Source organism: Sprattus sprattus, assembly GCF_963457725.1.
Source record: "Sprattus sprattus genome assembly, chromosome: 1".
Classification (NCBI taxonomy): domain Eukaryota; kingdom Metazoa; phylum Chordata; class Actinopteri; order Clupeiformes; family Clupeidae; genus Sprattus; species Sprattus sprattus.
Window position 1 is genome coordinate 24599331 of NC_137920.1, and position 19191 is coordinate 24618521.

At 42.4% G+C, this 19191-nt stretch overlaps 1 protein-coding gene across 1 annotated transcript; it reads left to right on the plus strand.

Moving 5' to 3' along the window:
- The first annotated feature begins 6783 nt into the window (after positions 1–6783).
- LOC308373104 (myosin heavy chain, fast skeletal muscle-like) lies at positions 6784–18647 on the plus strand. Its single transcript, XM_080848516.1, has 40 exons — positions 6784–6867; positions 7051–7096; positions 7898–8113; positions 8212–8355; positions 8442–8598; positions 8682–8709; positions 8813–8924; positions 9017–9109; positions 9199–9262; positions 9354–9452; positions 9542–9645; positions 9764–9902; positions 10535–10653; positions 11120–11269; positions 11365–11535; positions 11628–11928; positions 12029–12099; positions 12201–12288; positions 12375–12492; positions 12588–12711; positions 12828–12964; positions 13240–13495; positions 13625–13867; positions 13957–14133; positions 14214–14359; positions 14473–14563; positions 14653–15042; positions 15221–15466; positions 15561–15757; positions 15858–16041; positions 16175–16340; positions 16485–16609; positions 16717–17025; positions 17114–17317; positions 17412–17537; positions 17623–17793; positions 17888–17992; positions 18077–18172; positions 18286–18417; positions 18527–18647. The coding sequence occupies exons 3-40, from the start codon at positions 7910–7912 to the stop codon at positions 18545–18547; spliced, it is 5808 nt and encodes a 1935-aa protein (XP_080704642.1). The 5' UTR covers positions 6784–6867; positions 7051–7096; positions 7898–7909; the 3' UTR covers positions 18548–18647.
- Positions 18648–19191: the final 544 nt, after the last annotated feature.

The window sequence follows — 19191 nt, forward strand, 5'->3', positions numbered from 1 at the left end:
CGCATCAGCAAACGCTGACACCTGAGTGGCGCTTTATCCAGGTCGTACGTGTTGATTAATGGAACCAACGGCTTGTGATCAGTTTGTAAACAGAAACTCTCCATACCTTGTAAGTAGCGGGAAAAACGCTCACATGCCCATACTCCTGCCAGGCACTCTTTCTCTATTTGAGCGTATCTTTTTTCAGCTTCCGTTAATGTGCGTGAACAAAAGGCGACTGGCCTAAGCTCACTTCCATGTGCCTGTAACAGTGTGGCTCCTAGGCCGTAACTACTCGCATCGGCACTGACGACTGTCACTTTACTGGCGTCATAATAGGCTAGTACAGGTGCTGATACTAACAGCTCTTTTGCTCTGGCAAACGCCTGCTCTTGTGGCTCACCCCAGATCCAGGCAGTCTCTTTCTTTAGCAGCTCTGTGACTGGGTGCAGTGTGGTTGACAGGCCAGGCAAGAATTTCCCCAGGTAGTTGACTAGTCCAAGCACTTGGCGTAGCTCATTGGCATTAGTAGGACTCGGCATCTTGGATATGGCTTTAACTTTGCTGGTATCAGGCTTTATCCCGTCCTGTCCAATGATGTGTCCAAAGTACTGTATTTCAGTTTTTCCAAAGTGACACTTGTCTCTGTTTAGCTTTAGACCTGAGTCTTTGATGGTTTGAAGCACTGTGCTCAGGCGACGGTCGTGTTCTTCCTTATCTCGTCCATAGACTAGCACATCATCCATCACGGCAACGGTTCCCTCGTGATCCTTTAGGAGTGTAGTCATCTCCCGCTGAAAAATTTCAGGGGCTGAAGAAATCCCGAATGGGAGGCGGCGGAAGCAGAACCTCCCTACTGGGGTGATGAAGGTGGTTAGCTTCCTACAACTGGCTTCCAGCGGAATTTGCCAAAATCCACTGGAGGCGTCCAATGTGGAGAAGATCTTTGCCCCGACGAGCTTGGGGGCTATGTCCTCTAAGGTCGGCAACATGAACCTCTCCCGCCTCACTGCCTCATTGAGTTTCTTTAAATCAACACATATTCTGACTTTACCTGTCTTTTTGATCACAGGCACCATAGGTGCACACCAGTCAGTTGGTTCGGTGACCTCTTCAATGATGCCCAGCGACTGCATTCGCTTCAATTCTTCCTCCACTTTCGGCAGAATGGGGAAGGGCACTCTGCGTGGAGTGGCTAAGCTGTATGGGTTTGCATCTGACCTCAGTTTTATTTTAACAGGCTCACAGTTCAGTAATCCCATATCACCAAACACGTCTGTGTCAATCTCGTCGACTCTCAGGACTAGACCCATCTTACATGCTGCAACTCTGCTAAGAAGATTGTTTGCATACGGCCCTTTTATCACAAAGATCCAGAATGTGTACTGCTGTCCCTTATGCTCACTTCTTGCGAGAAATTTCCCCATGCAATTAATTCTGCCACCTGGGCTACTAACATCAGTTCCTGTTGTCACTAGTTTGGGGCGCTGTGGCAAGCTCTGGTATGTGTACTGAGATATGACAGTTATGTCTGCACCAGTGTCGATTTTAAACTTTACATTGCAGCCATTCACTGGGAGCACGACATGCCACCTTTCATCTGAGTCTGGCTGTTTAGTCACCGACCCAAGAAAAAATGCTCCTTGATTTTCCATTTCCACATTAGGCCCTGTTGTGACTTCCTTCACCATCTTTGTTTTACATGCAATTTCGAAATGTCCCATTTTATTACACTTCCTGCACCTCTTATTGCGTGCAGGGCATGTGTCAGTATCACCATGCATTCGATTGCAACGTGAGCAATTTCCTTGCTTAAACTCACTGTTAGTCTGCTTGTTGAACTGCCGCTGCTGTCCTCCGTTGCTCCTCTTTGGAAATCCATGTCGCTGCTTGCGATTCACCTCGTCCACTTGGCTCATGGCGCTGCTGTCAGCCCTGTCCGCGCTCTGCATTTTCACTTGCTCATACTGGCGCGCAACTTGAACCGCCTTGGCCAGAGTCAAGTCCTTTTCCATTTGTAGCTTTTGTGAAACTTCATTGTCCATAATGCCTATCACTAGCCGATCTCTGATTTGTTCTTCCTTGGTAATTCCATATTCACAATGTTCAGCCAACTCGTAGAGACTTCTGACGAAAGATTCTGTAGCTGCCAAATGTGAGGACCCTGCCTGATGTGAGTCCGCCAATAGGATGTCTAGAGTCCGCCGCTGCCTGATGTGAGTCCGCATGCGCAAACACAAACGGTTTACGGCAGAAGGCTCAGGAGCAAACTATCCAAGACGTGCATTCTCATACATGGTTTAATATCAACGTATCTGGCTTCTCTTAACGCATAATGTAGGTTTATTTAACGTAGTGTTTTATAATTTTGTCAACGGTTTACAGCATATGGCTCAGTGTCAACATATGGGGCTATGTTGTATTACTGTTACTAGTAGGCTAATGAATGCACTGCTTAACTAATAATTCAATAAACATGAAGCTTAACATCATAAACCTTGGTGGATTTCAAACGTAAACAAATGCGCTTGTCATTCCACTTCATGCTGTAGCCTACACCACCGGCATTACCTGGCTCGTTGTACTACAATAGTGTCGCAAAGTTTGCGCATGCGGCCTCACATCAGGCAGGTCCTCACATTTGGCAGCGACAGATTCCACTGATTCTCCCGCTTTCTGAGCTCTCTTATGAAAACATGCTCGCTCATGAATCACATTTCTTTTTGGCACAAAATGGTCGTCGAACTTTGCAATCAATATATCATAGTCGAACTCATCATCCTCATCTAGTTCAAATGCATTATAGATGTGTTCACTGTCTCTGCTCCATCGAGTAAAGTAACGAATTCACCTGCACCTCCCCGCTCTCTTTATCCAGTTTCGAAGCCACACGAAATCTGGAAAAACGTTGTCTCCATGTTGGCCACGCCGCTGGCATGGAGAAATCAAACGGCTCCGGTGGGTTGAATTTTGGCATTTTTCCTCACTTTGTCGGCGTGAAGTCCGTAAAGTCTGACACCATGTCACGTTAGGAGAGACTCCGGTTGCAGTTCAGTACAATATTTATTCACTGGTAACAACTTACAACTTTGGTCCTGGAGCTAACTGATATACCACTGTTCAATATCACAGGTATTACTAGACTGCCGTTGTATTGCTGTGACGTCATTCAGGAGGCCATACCTAACTAATCAACCCAAGATTGATTGAACTACTAGACATCACTGAATGATAACTAGATATCACAACAGCCATGACATGACAGCCCGGAGTCCACTGCATCGTTGCTGACAGCAGTGTATTTTCCTCGTGTATTAGTGTCTTTGTCTTTGAAATTCATCCACATTTGTTTGGAGACATGGGACTATACTGTAGACATTGTGTTTACATTTTTTTTTGTGGTTATGATGATTCTTGCTCAGTGTATGAACAAGTTTCACTGTTGCTGATGATAAATGAGTAAATCTGTTTAAAAATGAACTCAACTTAGAGATGGCATGGAGGTCAGAGTACATACTCATCTGTGGTGACGACCACATTGTCACACTGCCCTCACCTTCGGGAAGCGCAACCTTGCGCTTCACACACACAGGCATTCCTTGCACAACCACCAACTGTACTTCTCCCATCCAGAGCGCGCCACACAGGTGTCAACCTACCTGGGGGTCCCTCACACAGTTTTACTGGCACACATCTGATGACCTCACAGCGAGCCATCCCATTTTCTGACATCATTTGTAGTGAAGGGAAAGCGTGGTCACCCCACCCGGACTCGAACCCGGGTCTACAGGGTGTCAAACATGCACCCTGACAGCAGCGCCAAAGAGCCAGGCTCGATCACATCTTCACATTTCAACTGCACGTATCACTACATCGCTGATTAAAAAAGTGAAATCTCAATAAAGACAAATTACATTTCATCAATGTGTTAATCACCAGTAGAATATCCAAGTAATATGATCATAACTCAACGGGTGCTTGTAACTTTTCAGCCTACCCCTCATACACAGTTGACCTATGGACTACTGCTGCCTTTCCACAAGTCTACAGGTGCCACATGGATCACAGCACTGTTGGAAGACCACCTGACCTGAAAAGCGCACCTTGACATGCTGTTTCCACCTCTTTTTGCCTACATAGGATGCAGGATGCCCCCGCCCAACCCAAATGTAAGTACAAAATAAGCTTGCCAGTAGACCGAGGCCTACTGTGGAATATTCAACTCCATGGTACATCAACCTGACTCATTCACAAACATTATACAATATACAGACTTGTTGGATATCATATTACATAAGCAGGGGCGGACTGGGGGGAAAAAGTGGCCCGGGAGTTACTGTCAGACCGGCCCACTCAATACACAGCGCGTTGCCCACTCAAAGCATTGCACGTGATGTTAGGGCTGTAGCAGTGAGGAGGAGGTGGTGAAGGGGGGCAGGCTGCTGCTGGAGGATAGGTTGGGGGGGGGGGGGTCCCTCTGTATGCTGCCTTTTTCTGATTCAGGAGCCTCTTGATGCCACAGGTGATCCAGGGTTTATTCTTTGGAAAACAGCACACAGTCCTCGCTGGTACAATCATGTCCCTGCAGAATGTCATATAGCCAGTGTAGCATTCAACCCTCCTGTCGACTTCCGTGACTCCCCTGATTCCCTCCGTGTCTCGCAGTACACTCTCGTCTGTGCATTCACAGCAGGCCTGCAGAGCTTCTTTGGCCTCTTGTGTCCATTTCCTGAATGCGCGGGTGACTTCCTCACATTTATAGTTTATAGGAGAGCTGTAGGGAGTGCCTGGGTGGTGACAGGCTTCCTCACAAACACAGGGTTTATTACATTTACATTTAGTCATTTAGCAGTTTTATAGGAGAGCTGGAGGAGGACCAGGCTGTGCCTGGGTGGTGACAGGCTTCCTCACAACACAGGGTTTATAGGAGAGCTGGAGGAGGACCAGGTTGTAATCTGATCTGCCGAGGGCAGAGGGCAAAAACAGGCATCTCAATGAGGCATGTCAGGCAGCAAAAGACAGAAACATAAAAACTCACAGACCAGGCCAGGGCTAGATGCACAGTCCAAGAAAACCCACAAAGGGTTAATTCTAAAATCCAGGCAAACAGTTAGTGAGTTAATGGCATGGCAAACCTGAACCTGCACGCGCGCGCACACGAGGGAGAGGGCGAGGGAGAGGGAGAGGGAGAGGGAGAGGGAGAGGGAGAGGGGGAGGCGGAGGGGGAGAGGGAGGGAGAGGGAGAGCGAGAGGGAGTGGGAGATTGAGAGAGGGAGGGAGAGAAAGAGAGAGAGAGAGAGAAAGAGAGAGAGAGCGAGAAAGAGAGAGAGAGAGAGAGAGAGAGAGAGAGAGAGAGAGAGAGAAAAAGACATGGATCAGATCATGACTCTCTGCTGGTCACCCTTCACTGGTTCCCTATAGCTGCTAGAATTTAATTGAAATCCCTCAGTCTGGCCTAAGGGACAGCCACTGGAACGGCACACTCCTATTTAAATTCGATTACCACTCTTGGCCACTCTTGGACACTCTTGGCCACTTCACTACTCTGTCTTTGCTGTGTGGAAACAGGTGTACATTGTCAAAATTACCTCTCTACGCTTACAGATTAAAAACTTTTCTGTCTGTCTAATTAATGAATTTGCTAGAGGCCTACTCTATAGTCACAGCTTTGATATTTGTAATTTTTATTATTATTTATTGTATTACTTGGGACCAAATATTGTTCTTGACATCCCCCCCCCCTGTAAGGCTATAGTATTACTGCCTTTTATAGTTTTTTTTATATTGATCTGTTTTCTAATATTTTTTAAATATTGTGTTAGTCAAAAGTGTCTGCTAAATACTATAACCATAACCATGATGTGCACAAAATGTCTTTGGTCTGATACATTCTGTGGGTCAGGAGGTCACAGAAGGTGTTCCCTAACATAGGCCTCAATGGTGTGAATAGAGATTGGGTTGCACTCTTTTCTTCTTTTAAGAAGACATTGAACGGGGTTCTAGGTCTCCCAAAGAAAGCCGAAGTTGCTCTCTGGTTGGTCTGAGGTGACGACTCAGTGAAACTTGAAGAACTTTATTTTAATTGCGAGCGCTCGCCAGATATCTGGCACATAAAAATACAGGCAATAAAAAGGCCAAATGCCTGAAAGGCTTTACCCTGGCGAAGGTCAGATGTAAAAATAGTGTCACGAGGCTGTGACAGTGAAGTGAAGGGGGGGGGGGAGGATTTAGTTTATTTGTATTTGATTTATTATTTAAAATATTTAATCATTTCAGTGTAGGAGACTATAGCTTATGTTTTTTTTTTTATTTCTTAGACAAGCTAAATATGGGGATTAGTAAACAAGATTTGAAGGAAATTATAACACAAATGTCAGTACACCACTTTGGCAAGTTTTGGGAAATGACTGCGGGTCGGATTCGGGCCCGTCCCCCTGGGAGTTCAAGCCTGTATATGGGGGGGGATACTGCTTGCGCCACAGTGCCTCCAGACATTTTGGAAAATTGCCCTGAAATGGAATATCTCTGCCCCTCCCAATAAAACCTTCATCATACCATGTATGTGTGTGTGGTATAAAAATAATACAGTTGTAAGGGGATTCTGTTTTAAATTAAAGAATATGCAGGCCTACCTAAATGGACCAGATTAGGTAGACTCAAAAGTATCACAAGTTAGATTTAAATCACATAATTAACGTATGGGTGCTGCTCATTTAATGACATCTATGAGTCAATGTGTGTGTGTGATCGTTTGCTTGACGTGGTGTATAAATATATCAAACCATTCCAGTAGCCCTTATTTGGATCCTGCTTAGTTTGCAGATATTCACAATATAAGGACCTGGAGGAACCGAGAAGTTCACAGGGAGTAGGGGGTTCCAGTGCACAGTAAGTTGTTGACTGCTTGATTAAGCAGGGAGGAGCAGTACACGTGGATGGCTGCATGATGAACTGTGATATTGTCTTAAACATGGGACAGCTGGATCGGCTTGGCCATGAAATCTTTTAAGTTTTTACTATTTGCATTTATATTTAATATATTGTCTTACCCTTTTACTCACATCATTTTAGACTTTTTGACGTTTCTGGACATTTCATCTGATACGGGAAAGAACAGGTAGGTTTATCTGCTTTTGTAACTGACTTTCTATTCAGTAACTTTCAGAAATGTCCTTTTCAATTATTAGCTAGCAAGCCAAACGGCTACCAAAAAATCATATGCCTGTATTTCTGAATACCCTTTCCAGTTCAGTCAAAACAGTCTTTTTCAATCAAATGGGGTTGCATAGGTATGCATATTTTCCACATTTGGTCCTTTAATCCAAATCTCTGGACTGTACACAGTCATCACCTATTCTGGCTTTGTAGCTACTTTTATTCAAATGTTACATCTCCTTTGACCAGGCTTCAGTGAGGTTCTATGAAGACATCACTTAAAATATTAAAAAAATATAATAAGAGAAGAGACAAGGCACTTAGCTTTAACATTTCTGACACGTCCTTTCAGATCTGCTGATGTCTTTCTTCCTTTTTAGGAATGATTTTTTGAAAAAGACTGCACTCCGTAAATCAGGATGAAAGATAAAGACAACATTTTAAATCCCCTAAATAACAATACAACACACTTGTTTTTAATAACTACACTATCCCAAGCCTGTCGGCTGCATTTTGAATAGCAAGATACCCATAGTTTTATATGATTACCTGTTTCCCACATTAGATAAATTGTAAATATTTACTGTTGCTCTTGACTGCCTCATACACAGTCACAACAAAAAACTAAAACAAACATCCAGTTGTGAGTTTGTTTACTTATTTGAGATGTGCTATGTTGCAAGGATGAATTATGTTTCTTACAGTCAGTGGTTGTAATATTTCTTATTACAATATTACATGTTCATGCCTCTTCTTCCAACAGTAAACCTCAACCATGGGAGACAGCGACATGGCCACTTATGGCAAGGCTGCCATTTACCTCCGTAAGCCTGAGAAGGAGAGGCTTGAGGCCCAAGCCATACCCTTTGATGCAAAGTCAGCTTGTTATGTACCTGACAAGGAGGAGTTGTACCTGAAAGCTAAAATCATTAAGAGAGATGGTAAAATGGTCACCGTTGAACTGCTTGATAAAAAGGAGGTATGTTAGCAAGGCTCTTAGTTAAGAAAATGATTGAGTATTTCCATTTAACAAAAGTGTACTTAACTATATCCCTCTATATTTTCCATTTGTTTTAGGAAGTAGTCCATAAGGAAGAGGATGTCCACCCCATGAATCCTCCCAAGTATGACAAGATTGAGGACATGGCCATGATGACCCACCTCAATGAAGCGTCTGTCCTGTATAACCTCAAAGAGCGTTACGCAGCATGGATGATCTACGTAAGATTTATGCTTTCTCACAGATGAAAAACTATGTTAAAAATAAAACAGCTGTAAAACCAATCCCCTTTATTTCTTCATTCTAGACCTACTCTGGACTTTTTTGTGCCACTGTGAACCCCTACAAGTGGCTCCCTGTGTATGACACAGAGGTGGTGGAGGCCTACAGAGGCAAGAAGCGTATGGAGGCCCCACCCCACATTTTCTCTGTCTCTGACAATGCTTATCAGTTCATGCTCCAAGGTAAGCTTTTCATTTAAAAGACATATTTGTTCATGAACTAATGACAAAAAAGTGATTTATCTAAAATGTCATTTGTCCCTCAGACAAGGAGAACCAGTCTGTTCTAATTACGTAAGTGTCAATGCAGGACATAAACTTTGCATTATGTTCTATGTTACCTTGTGGCACACACAATTCTTATCTGAAAAAAGTCAATATCTTATGTTTAATCTAGCGGAGAATCTGGTGCTGGCAAGACTGTGAACACCAAACGTGTCATCCAATACTTTGCAACAATTGCAGTCAGTAGTGGAAAAAAGCCAGAGGGAGGGTCTGGAAAGATAAAGGTCAGACCCCTTGCACATTTATGTGCTTATTATCATAAAGCAACAAACATTCTCTTCATAACATATTCCTTGAATGTTTCTTCCACTTGCAGGGCTCTCTTGAAGACCAGATTATTGCTGCCAACCCACTGTTAGAGGCTTATGGTAATGCCAAGACTGTGAGGAACGACAACTCTTCCCGCTTTGTAAGTTCATTTCTTATTTAAACTCTGGCCTCAGTTCTGTGTTTATTAATAAGAAACAATTACTTAGGATATAATTTTGTCGAAAACAGGGAAAATTCATCAGAATTCACTTTGCCTCAACTGGAAAACTGGCTAAAGCTGATATTGAGACTTGTAAGTATTATTATCATGTTTATATCAGCATTTTTCATTATTGCTGCCTTAATTTTTTCAAGTTAAAATATATTCTTCCCCACCTAAATAGACCTGCTGGAAAAGTCTAGAGTGTCATTCCAGCTTTCTGATGAGAGAGGCTACCACATCTTCTTCCAGATGATGACCAACCACAAGCCTGAAATTATTGGTGGGGTTATTATTTTCAATCAACAATCAAAAAACATTACATATAATAATTAATTTGCAACAATAAATTATTGCTTTCTCCCTCTACAGAAATGGCCCTGCTCACAAGCAACCCCTATGACTTTCCCATGTGCAGTCAGGGTCATATCACTGTGGCCAGCATTGATGACAAAGAAGAGTTGGACGCCACAGATGTGAGATATCCATGAGTTTTTCTTCTGGACAATGAATATATTGAGAATGACATTCTTTAAAGCACTAATGATTAACAATAATGATGCGCTTAATTTTCATTTATGCATGTAATTGCAGGACGCCATTGACATCCTGGGTTTCAGTGGAGAGGAGAAAGTCACCATTTACAAACTGACTGGTGCTGTGCTCCATCATGGCAATATGAAATTCAAGCAGAAGCAGCGTGAGGAGCAGGCTGAGCCTGATGGCACTGAGGGTAGGTTTAAAAACTCTACTAGGTAGTCTTATTTATTGAAGTTATTTCATTAAAAGAAAGATCAGCATGTAAACGTCAAGTTGTACTTTTCCACTGATTATAGTTAATATATTATATTTATTACCTAACAGAAGAACAGAAGCCTGTAGATACAGTGCCACTTGAAAGTATGTGAACCCCTTGAGCACTTTTCTGTTGTTTTACCATGATTTTTCATTTTTTTCATCACCAATTTTCCATAGATGAAATGTCAGGTTTATGTTTATCATTTGCATGTACTTGTTTAGAGGGAATTGTTTGAGTAGCCAAAAAACTACATGAAACATGGAATAAGTGTATTTTCAAAAGTAAGTGAACCCCCAGCTGCATTGGTAAAGTCAAGCAGGTAACAGATTCGGTGAAACCTGACATTTCATCTATGGAAAATTGGTGATGAAAAAAATTAAAAATCATGGTAAAACAACAGAAAACTCTTAGTGCTCAAGGGGTTCACATACTTTCAAGTGGCACTGTATATCTCCAATGTCATTCATTAGATATTTCTTTAGTGGCCTCTCAATTTAGATTAAGAATGACCTTCCTGAGTAAAATATTGATATAAATAACTCACTTAAGCGCTTTGTTGTTTTAAGATGCTGACAAAGTCGCTTACCTCCTGGGCCTGAACTCTGCTGATATGCTGAAGGCTCTGTGCTACCCAAGGGTGAAAGTCGGAACTGAGTATGTCACCAAGGGTCAGACTGTGGCACAGGTATCTCACACACAAGGATTTTGACATTGTTTGACAAGAATTTTACTGCTGATATTTCCTTTCTCAGGGTTCACACCCGTTATCATTGACAACATTTCAAAACTTTACAAGGAACTTTAATGAAATCTCCATGAATCTTCACAAGCTTATACATAAACAGAATGATATATATGTTACAGCACAGATTAGGCCTAAACTCTGAAAGGAGACTGAATCAGGTACAACAAAACCATTATCTATGGAAGAGTACAATAACATAATTCATTTAATTAGATCTACATTCAACCAAATAATGTTTCCTTGACTTTTCCAGAACCTGTAGTGACTTAACTTAATTCCATGACTTTCCTAGCCCTGGAAAATGGGATTTTAAGACTCCATGACTTTTCCAGGATTTCCATGACAGTGGAAACCCTGCCTTGTCTCATCATAGTAAGTAAATAGTAATTCTTACATATTGTTATAGGTCAACAACTCGGTGTCAGCCTTGTCCAAGTCTATTTATGAGAGGATGTTCTTGTGGATGGTCATTCGTATCAACGAGATGCTGGACACCAAGAAGTCAAGTAACTTCTACATTGGTGTGCTGGACATTGCTGGATTTGAGATTTTCGATGTGAGGACAAAATTATAAGATTCTTCACTAACATTTGTTTCTAATGACTTAAGAGTGCCACTCTCAAATAATGTTTGCATATGTATCCAACACAGTACAACAGCATGGAGCAGCTGTGTATCAACTTCACCAATGAAAAACTGCAACAGTTCTTCAACCACACCATGTTTGTCCTGGAGCAAGAGGAGTACAAGAAAGAGGGCATTGTTTGGGCGTTCATTGACTTTGGCATGGACTTGGCTGCCTGCATTGAGCTGATTGAAAGGGTCAGTTTCAATCAATCCAACTAGCACAGTGTTAGATTTGTATAGTTTCATGATGTCCACTTTTATAACTAAGCAATCCTATTTTTCAACAGCCCATGGGTATCTTTGCCATCCTTGAAGAGGAGTGCATTGTCCCCAAGGCCTCTGACACCACTTTCAAGGACAAGCTGTATGCCCAGCATCTTGGAAAGACAGCAGCCTTTGCGAAGCCCAAGCCTGGCAAAGGCAAGCAGGAGGCTCACTTTTCCATGGCCCACTATGCCGGCATCGTGGAATACAATGTTACTGGATGGTTGGACAAGAACAAGGATCCACTGAACGACACTGTCGTGCAGCTGTACCAGAAGTCATCAGTCAAACTTTTGCCTGTCCTGTACCCACCTCCTGTTGAGGGTAATAACCTGTTCAAGTCAAAAGGCTAATACACAAATAGTAATTCTATTAGATTACTTAGATAACTTAATTATTTGATTCATTATTTGTATGTCAACAGAGACTGGTGGTGCTAAGAAGGGTGGTAAGAAGAAGGGTGGCTCCATGCAGACTGTATCCTCACAGTTCAGGGTATGTGTTTTAATATCAAGAAGAAAATGATCAATCAATCAATAATTGTCCCAGCACAATTAACTGTATGATTCAAATTGTATACATTCTTGCCTCAACAGGAGAACTTGGGTAAACTGATGACCAACCTGAGGGCCACCCATCCTCACTTTGTGCGTTGTCTGATTCCAAATGAAATTAAGAAACCAGGTAAAGGGCTTTTAGCAAATTAAGACATGTCCATTATTCAACACCATGTATTTGCTTGAAAATTATACATCCCTGTATTTTCACAGGTTATATGCAAAACTTCCTGGTCATCCACCAGCTCAGGTGTAATGGTGTACTAGAGGGTATCAGAATCTGTAGAAAGGGTTTCCCAAGCAGAATCATGTATGCTGACTTCAAGCAGAGGTAAACATACAACAATATACAACAATAACTTATAATACACACTTTATATATGTATTATATGGGTTAAATAATGTTTTTCTTATTATTGACAACAGATACAAAGTACTGAATGCCAGTGTTATTCCTGAGGGTCAGTTCATTGATAACAAAAAGGCTGCTGAGAAGCTCTTGGGATCCATCGATGTTGATCACGATGAGTACAAGTTTGGACACACTAAGGTGGAAAATGTTTCTATCTTATATCTGTTATTATGGATAAATATTGAATTACATACAGGGTGTCCATTTCTGCTTTCAATCACACAACTCATAATGATTTTGTTCTTCTCTTTTAGGTGTTCTTCAAAGCTGGTCTGCTTGGTACCCTTGAGGAGATGCGAGATGAGAAACTGGTTACCCTGGTCACAATGACTCAGGCTCTGTGCCGTGCATACCTGATGAGGAGGGAGTTTGTCGCGATGATGGAAAGGAGGTAATGTGTGATGTATTTGGTGGAATCACGCTCAACAAAATGATCTGTAAATAAACATAGAATTGCAGGTTTATTACTTGTAACACAATAGGTTGTGTTTAATAAATTCCCAATCTCTAATAGATTAAAGTACAACAAACAAATCAGAGATAAATTCAATCAACACATATGTATATAAAAGACTGGACGAATCACTTTCAGTGTTTGACAGAATCCCTATGATCTATTCAGTAAGCTTCAACACGGTTTAATCAACAAACCAACCTCTTTTGCAGAGATGCAATCTTCACTATCCAGATGAATATCCGCTCATTCATTAATGTGAAGCACTGGCCATGGATGAAGGTGTACTACAAGATCAAGCCTCTGCTTCAGAGTGCTGAAACTGAGAAGGAGCTGGTTGCACTGAAGGAGGAACATGCAAAACTCAAAGAGACGTTTGCAAAGGTTGATGCCAGGAAGAAGGAGCTTGAGGAGAAGATGGTGGCTATTGTGCAAGAGAGGAATGACCTGCATTTGCAAATGTCATCTGTAAGTGTATAACTGTACAACTGGTAACAATTCTTCACATCATTGCAATATTCAAATGACTAACCTGTCTAAGAATTATGTTTTCAATACAAATCAGATTTCATCCTTTTTATCTTGTATTAACTGTAGAGCGAAGAGACTATTAACGATGCTGAGGAGAGGTGTGAGGGTCTGATCAAGAGTAAGATCCAGCTTGAGGCCAAACTCAAAGAGACAACCGAGAGACTGGAGGATGAAGAGGAAATCAATGCTGAGCTGACTGCCAAGAAGAGGAAACTGGAGGATGAGTGCTCTGAGCTCAAGAAGGACATTGATGATCTGGAGCTGACCTTGGCCAAAGTGGAGAAGGAGAAACATGCCACTGAGAACAAGGTTTATATTATTTAAAAAAAATAATGTTTTATTTTCAAGGAGTCTTCGTGAGGTTTACTGGATATTGATATAAAACTTTCTATGTGTAGGTCAAGAACCTGACAGAGGAGATGGCCTCTCAGGATGAGGCAATTGCTAAGCTGACAAAAGAGAAGAAATCCCTCCAAGAGGCCCATCAACAGACTCTTGATGATCTCCAGGCAGAGGAAGACAAAGTCAACACTCTGACCAAGGCCAAGACTAAGCTTGAACAGCAAGTGGATGATGTGAGTTAAGGGCCTGTCTGTGTATAGAAATCCACATATATCATTGTGCTACTTAATTACTTTATGCTTTGTATCTGCAGCTTGAGGGTTCTCTGGAGCAAGAAAAGAAGCTCCGCATGGACCTTGAGAGATCCAAGAGAAAGCTTGAGGGTGACCTGAAACTGTCCCAGGAGAATGTCATGGATCTGGAGAATGACAAGCAGCAGTCTGATGAGAAGCTGAAGAAGTAATGTAGAATTCTATTAGTTACTAATGATTCATGCAAACATGTACCTCTTTTTTAGTCCTTTTTTTGGTATGAGCAGCCATTAATAACTATTTTAATTTACAATTATACAGGAAGGACTTTGAAACAAGCCAGCTCCTTAGCAAGATTGAGGATGAACAATCATTAGGTGCTCAGCTCCAGAAAAAGATCAAGGAGCTTCAGGTTTGTTCACATCTGCAGTACCAAATAGTGTTTACTATCATCTGCCTGTTCTTTCTTAGTATCACTTATTTCTTTTTCACAACCAATAGGCCCGCATTGAAGAATTGGAAGAAGAGATTGAAGCTGAGCGTGCAGCTCGTGCTAAAGTTGAGAAGCAGAGAGCTGATCTCTCCAGGGAACTTGAGGAGATCAGTGAAAGGCTTGAGGAGGCTGGTGGTGCCACTGCTGCTCAAATTGAGATGAACAAGAAGCGTGAGGCTGAGTTCCAGAAGCTGCGTCGTGACCTTGAAGAGTCCACTCTGCAGCATGAAGCCACTGCTGCAGCTCTCCGTAAGAAGCAGGCTGATAGCGTGGCCGAGCTGGGAGAGCAGATCGACAACCTCCAGCGTGTCAAGCAGAAGCTTGAGAAGGAGAAGAGTGAATACAAGATGGAGATTGATGATCTTTCCAGCAACATGGAGGCAATCTCTAAAGCTAAGGTTTGTGACATGTAAACCTTAATGCTCTAGCTTACTCTAACTACAAACAATATCATACAGCAAACAATGATACCAAACGTACATATTCTTGTACGTTTTGTATTAAATTAAATTTGTAATAATTGCCATAAACATTTCTGACTTTTGTGTTGCTTATTCATTTTACTTTCACAAACAGGGAAATCTTGAGAAGATGTGCCGTACCCTTGAGGACCAATTCAGTGAAATCAAGGCCAAGAGTGATGAGGGTGTGCGCCAGGTCAACGACCTCAGCGCTCAGAGAGCAAGACTTACAACTGAAAATGGTGAACTCGGCCGCCAGGTTGAGGAGAAAGATGCTCTTGTGTCTCAGCTGAGTAGAAGCAAACAGGCTTTCACTCAGCAAATTGAGGAGCTGAAGAGGCTAAATGAGGAGGAAGTCAAGGTACTGATACCCGTGAATGACATGAAGGAACTGGAGTACATTACCCACATTTTGTGAAAACCCTAAATGAACACCATTCATTGTTCACAAACAGGCCAAGAATGCCCTGGCCCACGGTGTTCAGTCTGCACGCCACGACTGTGACCTTCTGAGGGAGCAGTTTGAGGAGGAGCAGGAGGCAAAGGCTGAGCTGCAGCGTGGCATGTCCAAGGCCAACAGTGAGGTTGCTCAGTGGAGGTCCAAGTACGAAACTGATGCCATCCAGCGCACTGAAGAGCTTGAGGAGTCCAAGTATGTACCAAACAGGCAAAGAAACACATAGAATGTGGATGTGGGTTGTTATGTTGTCTACTAAAACCTGTCCACGTCCTCTAATCGGTTGCATTATCAGGAAAAAGCTTGCCCAGCGTCTACAGGAGGCTGAGGAACAAATTGAGGCTACCAACTCCAAGTGTGCTTCTCTGGATAAAACCAAGCAGAGACTCCAGGCTGAGGTTGAGGACCTCATGGTGGATGTGGAGAGAGCCAATGGCCTGGCTGCCAGCCTTGACAAGAAGCAGAGAAACTTTGACAAGGTTATACCTCTCTCTGGAAATGGTGTGATTTTGTAGGACAAACTAACATTCATATAACGTAATATGAGCATATGGATTTTTGGAAGCAGTGTCTTTGATGTGAAATTAACCCGACACAAACTGCTTTTCAAAGGTCTTGGCAGAATGGAAGCAGAAATATGAGGAGGGTCAGGCAGAGCTGGAGGGTGCCCAGAAAGAGGCTCGCTCTCTGAGCACTGAGATGTTCAAGATGAAGAACTCCTATGAGGAGGCTCTTGACCATCTGGAAACTCTTAAGAGGGAGAACAAGAATCTCCAACGTAAGTCAAGATGGCCTTAAAATACTTCCAAATCAAAGCTTGTTAAGAGAAGCTAAAAACAAAATGTATTATCCTGAAATACAAATCAATAGTACGTTGGTAAATGCTGACTTTGTGTTAAGGGTTTTAAATGTCTTCTTGCAGAGGAGATCTCAGACCTGACGGAGCAGCTTGGTGAGACTGGAAAGAGCATTCATGAGCTGGAAAAGGGCAAGAAGACTGTTGAGACCGAGAAGGCTGAGATCCAGACTGCCCTGGAAGAGGCTGAGGTAACAATACAAAATACAAAAGGATGGAGTGGAGAGATTTAAAGGACATAAATTAAGCAATTGGTCATATCTTAAAATTCTATGTTTTACACTTTATTTAAAAACAGGGAACTCTTGAGCATGAGGAGTCCAAGATTCTCCGTGTCCAGCTTGAGCTGAACCAGGTCAAGGGTGAGGTTGACCGGAAGCTTGCAGAAAAGGATGAGGAGATGGAGCAGATTAAGAGGAATAGCCAGAGGGTGACTGACTCCATGCAGAGCACCCTGGACTCTGAGGTCAGGAGCAGGAATGATGCCATGAGAATCAAGAAGAAGATGGAGGGAGACCTTAATGAGATGGAGATCCAGCTTAGCCACGCCAACCGCCAGGCTTCTGAGTCCCAGAAACAGCTGAGGACCGTCCAGGGTCAGCTCAAGGTCAGTAGTATAAATATTCAGTGTTTTGATATAACAGTGCTCACACCAATGAAGTATAGCAAACACCATACATTTCTCTGTCAACCAGGATGCTCAACTGCACCTTGATGATGCTGTCAGAGGACAGGAAGACATGAAGGAGCAGGCTGCCATGGTGGAGCGCAGGAACGGCCTTATGGTGGCTGAGATTGAGGAGCTCAGAGCTGCCCTGGAGCAGACAGAGAGAGGCCGCAAAGTGGCTGAACAGGAGCTGGTAGATGCCAGTGAGCGTGTTGGCCTCCTGCACTCCCAGGTAGAGAATAAAAAAAGGTTGTTTAAACCGATACATTAAACAAACAGTTCCAGCATTAAAAATATAACTGAGGTTGTTTATTTCTCCACACTAGAACACAAGTCTTCTGAACACCAAGAAGAAGCTTGAGACTGACTTCCTTCAGGTCCAAGGTGAAGTTGATGACATTGTCCAGGAGGCAAGAAATGCTGAGGACAAGGCCAAGAAAGCCATCACTGATGTAAGGTTTTCTTTCTGAAACGGAGCATTATATTTAAAGGTACTTTTACTTCTATTATTTAAAAATACACTATTCCATCATATAGGCTGCCATGATGGCAGAGGAGCTGAAGAAGGAGCAGGACACCAGCTCTCATCTGGAGAGAATGAAGAAAAACCTGGAAGTCACTGTCAAGGATCTGCAGCACCGCCTGGATGAGGCTGAGAATCTGGCCATGAAGGGTGGCAAGAAACAGCTCCAGAAACTGGAGTCCAGGGTAGGTAACAAAATATGACTCTGAATGAATATGTTTAACTCAACATAACAAAACAGGGGTCAGTATCTGAAATGGAAATGTTTTTCATGTTAAGGTTCGTGAACTGGAAGGTGAGGTTGAGGGTGAACAGAGACGTGGTGTTGATGCTGTCAAGGGAGTCCGCAAATACGAGAGGAGGGTGAAGGAGCTCACCTACCAGGTAAGAAAGCTCTCCTTTTCCTCCAGAACTGCATACAAAATCTAAGAGGGGAGGACATTTCTTGACAAACTTTTTTCTCTTTAGACTGAGGAGGACAAGAAGAATGTCACCAGACTGCAGGATCTGGTTGACAAGTTGCAGATGAAGGTCAAGGCCTACAAGAGGCAGGCTGAGGAAGCTGTGAGTATTCTTCTGCCTTTGCTATACAGGAAAATATCTGCTACTTTTGCTACTTCGCATTGACTCTTGTTTTGTTTTTCTGTATTAATTGCACTCAATTTCAAATACAACAGGAGGAACAGGCCAATACTCACCTGTCCAAGTGCAGGAAGGTTCAGAATGAGCTGGAGGAGGCTGAGGAGCGTGCTGACATTGCTGAGTCCCAGGTCAACAAGCTCAAGGCCAAAAGCCGCGATGCTGGAAAGGTAAGATAATGTTTTCTGAACAAACATTATAATTATTTCACCACTAAACTCTGAAAATGTAAGTGTAAGTGTCATCTAGTTAATTCAGTTTCTTTGTTCTCTTTTAAAGGGCAAGGAGGCTGCAGAGTAAATCCTCTTGAGTCCATGTCACTTTCATCTGGATAAAATATCCTGGTTAATGTGATTATTCCAACAATGCATAATGCATAATAAATAATTACATATCTGAATATGAATTTGAAAGTTTGTCTTTTTTCATAAGTTCTTTCATATGCTAGTCAGGGGGCTGATTTTTTTATGACTTTATAACTGAACTGTAGTTTTTTCTATAGGAAGCTGCCTCTATCTTACCTAATACATTCCACATGCACAAGTCATCTCACTGTCCTTGGTGCTTCTGTGAGACTACTTTAGCTGTTGAACTACATCAGAATTATAACACTGCAGCCAACAATGCATGCAGCTCTTTACTGGTAAACAGTCTCCACATCAGAGAAGGTCTGCTAATGTCCAACCTTGAGATCATATTTTGCATACTGAACTAGAAGGGCTTCATCCTAAACTGCATGTCAAGCACAGGGATCACATATGAGGGATTTCAACAAATTGAATTTAAAATGTGCAGTTCTGATATATGACCAACTCCTATGTTTTTGTTTGGCTTTGCCATCTCAGTGGGTTCTCTCCAAACCACATCGCTAACTTGGATTTGAAAATGTCATCAACAGTTTCAATAACCAACTAATTGTATGGAACTATTATGCAGTTCTGTCT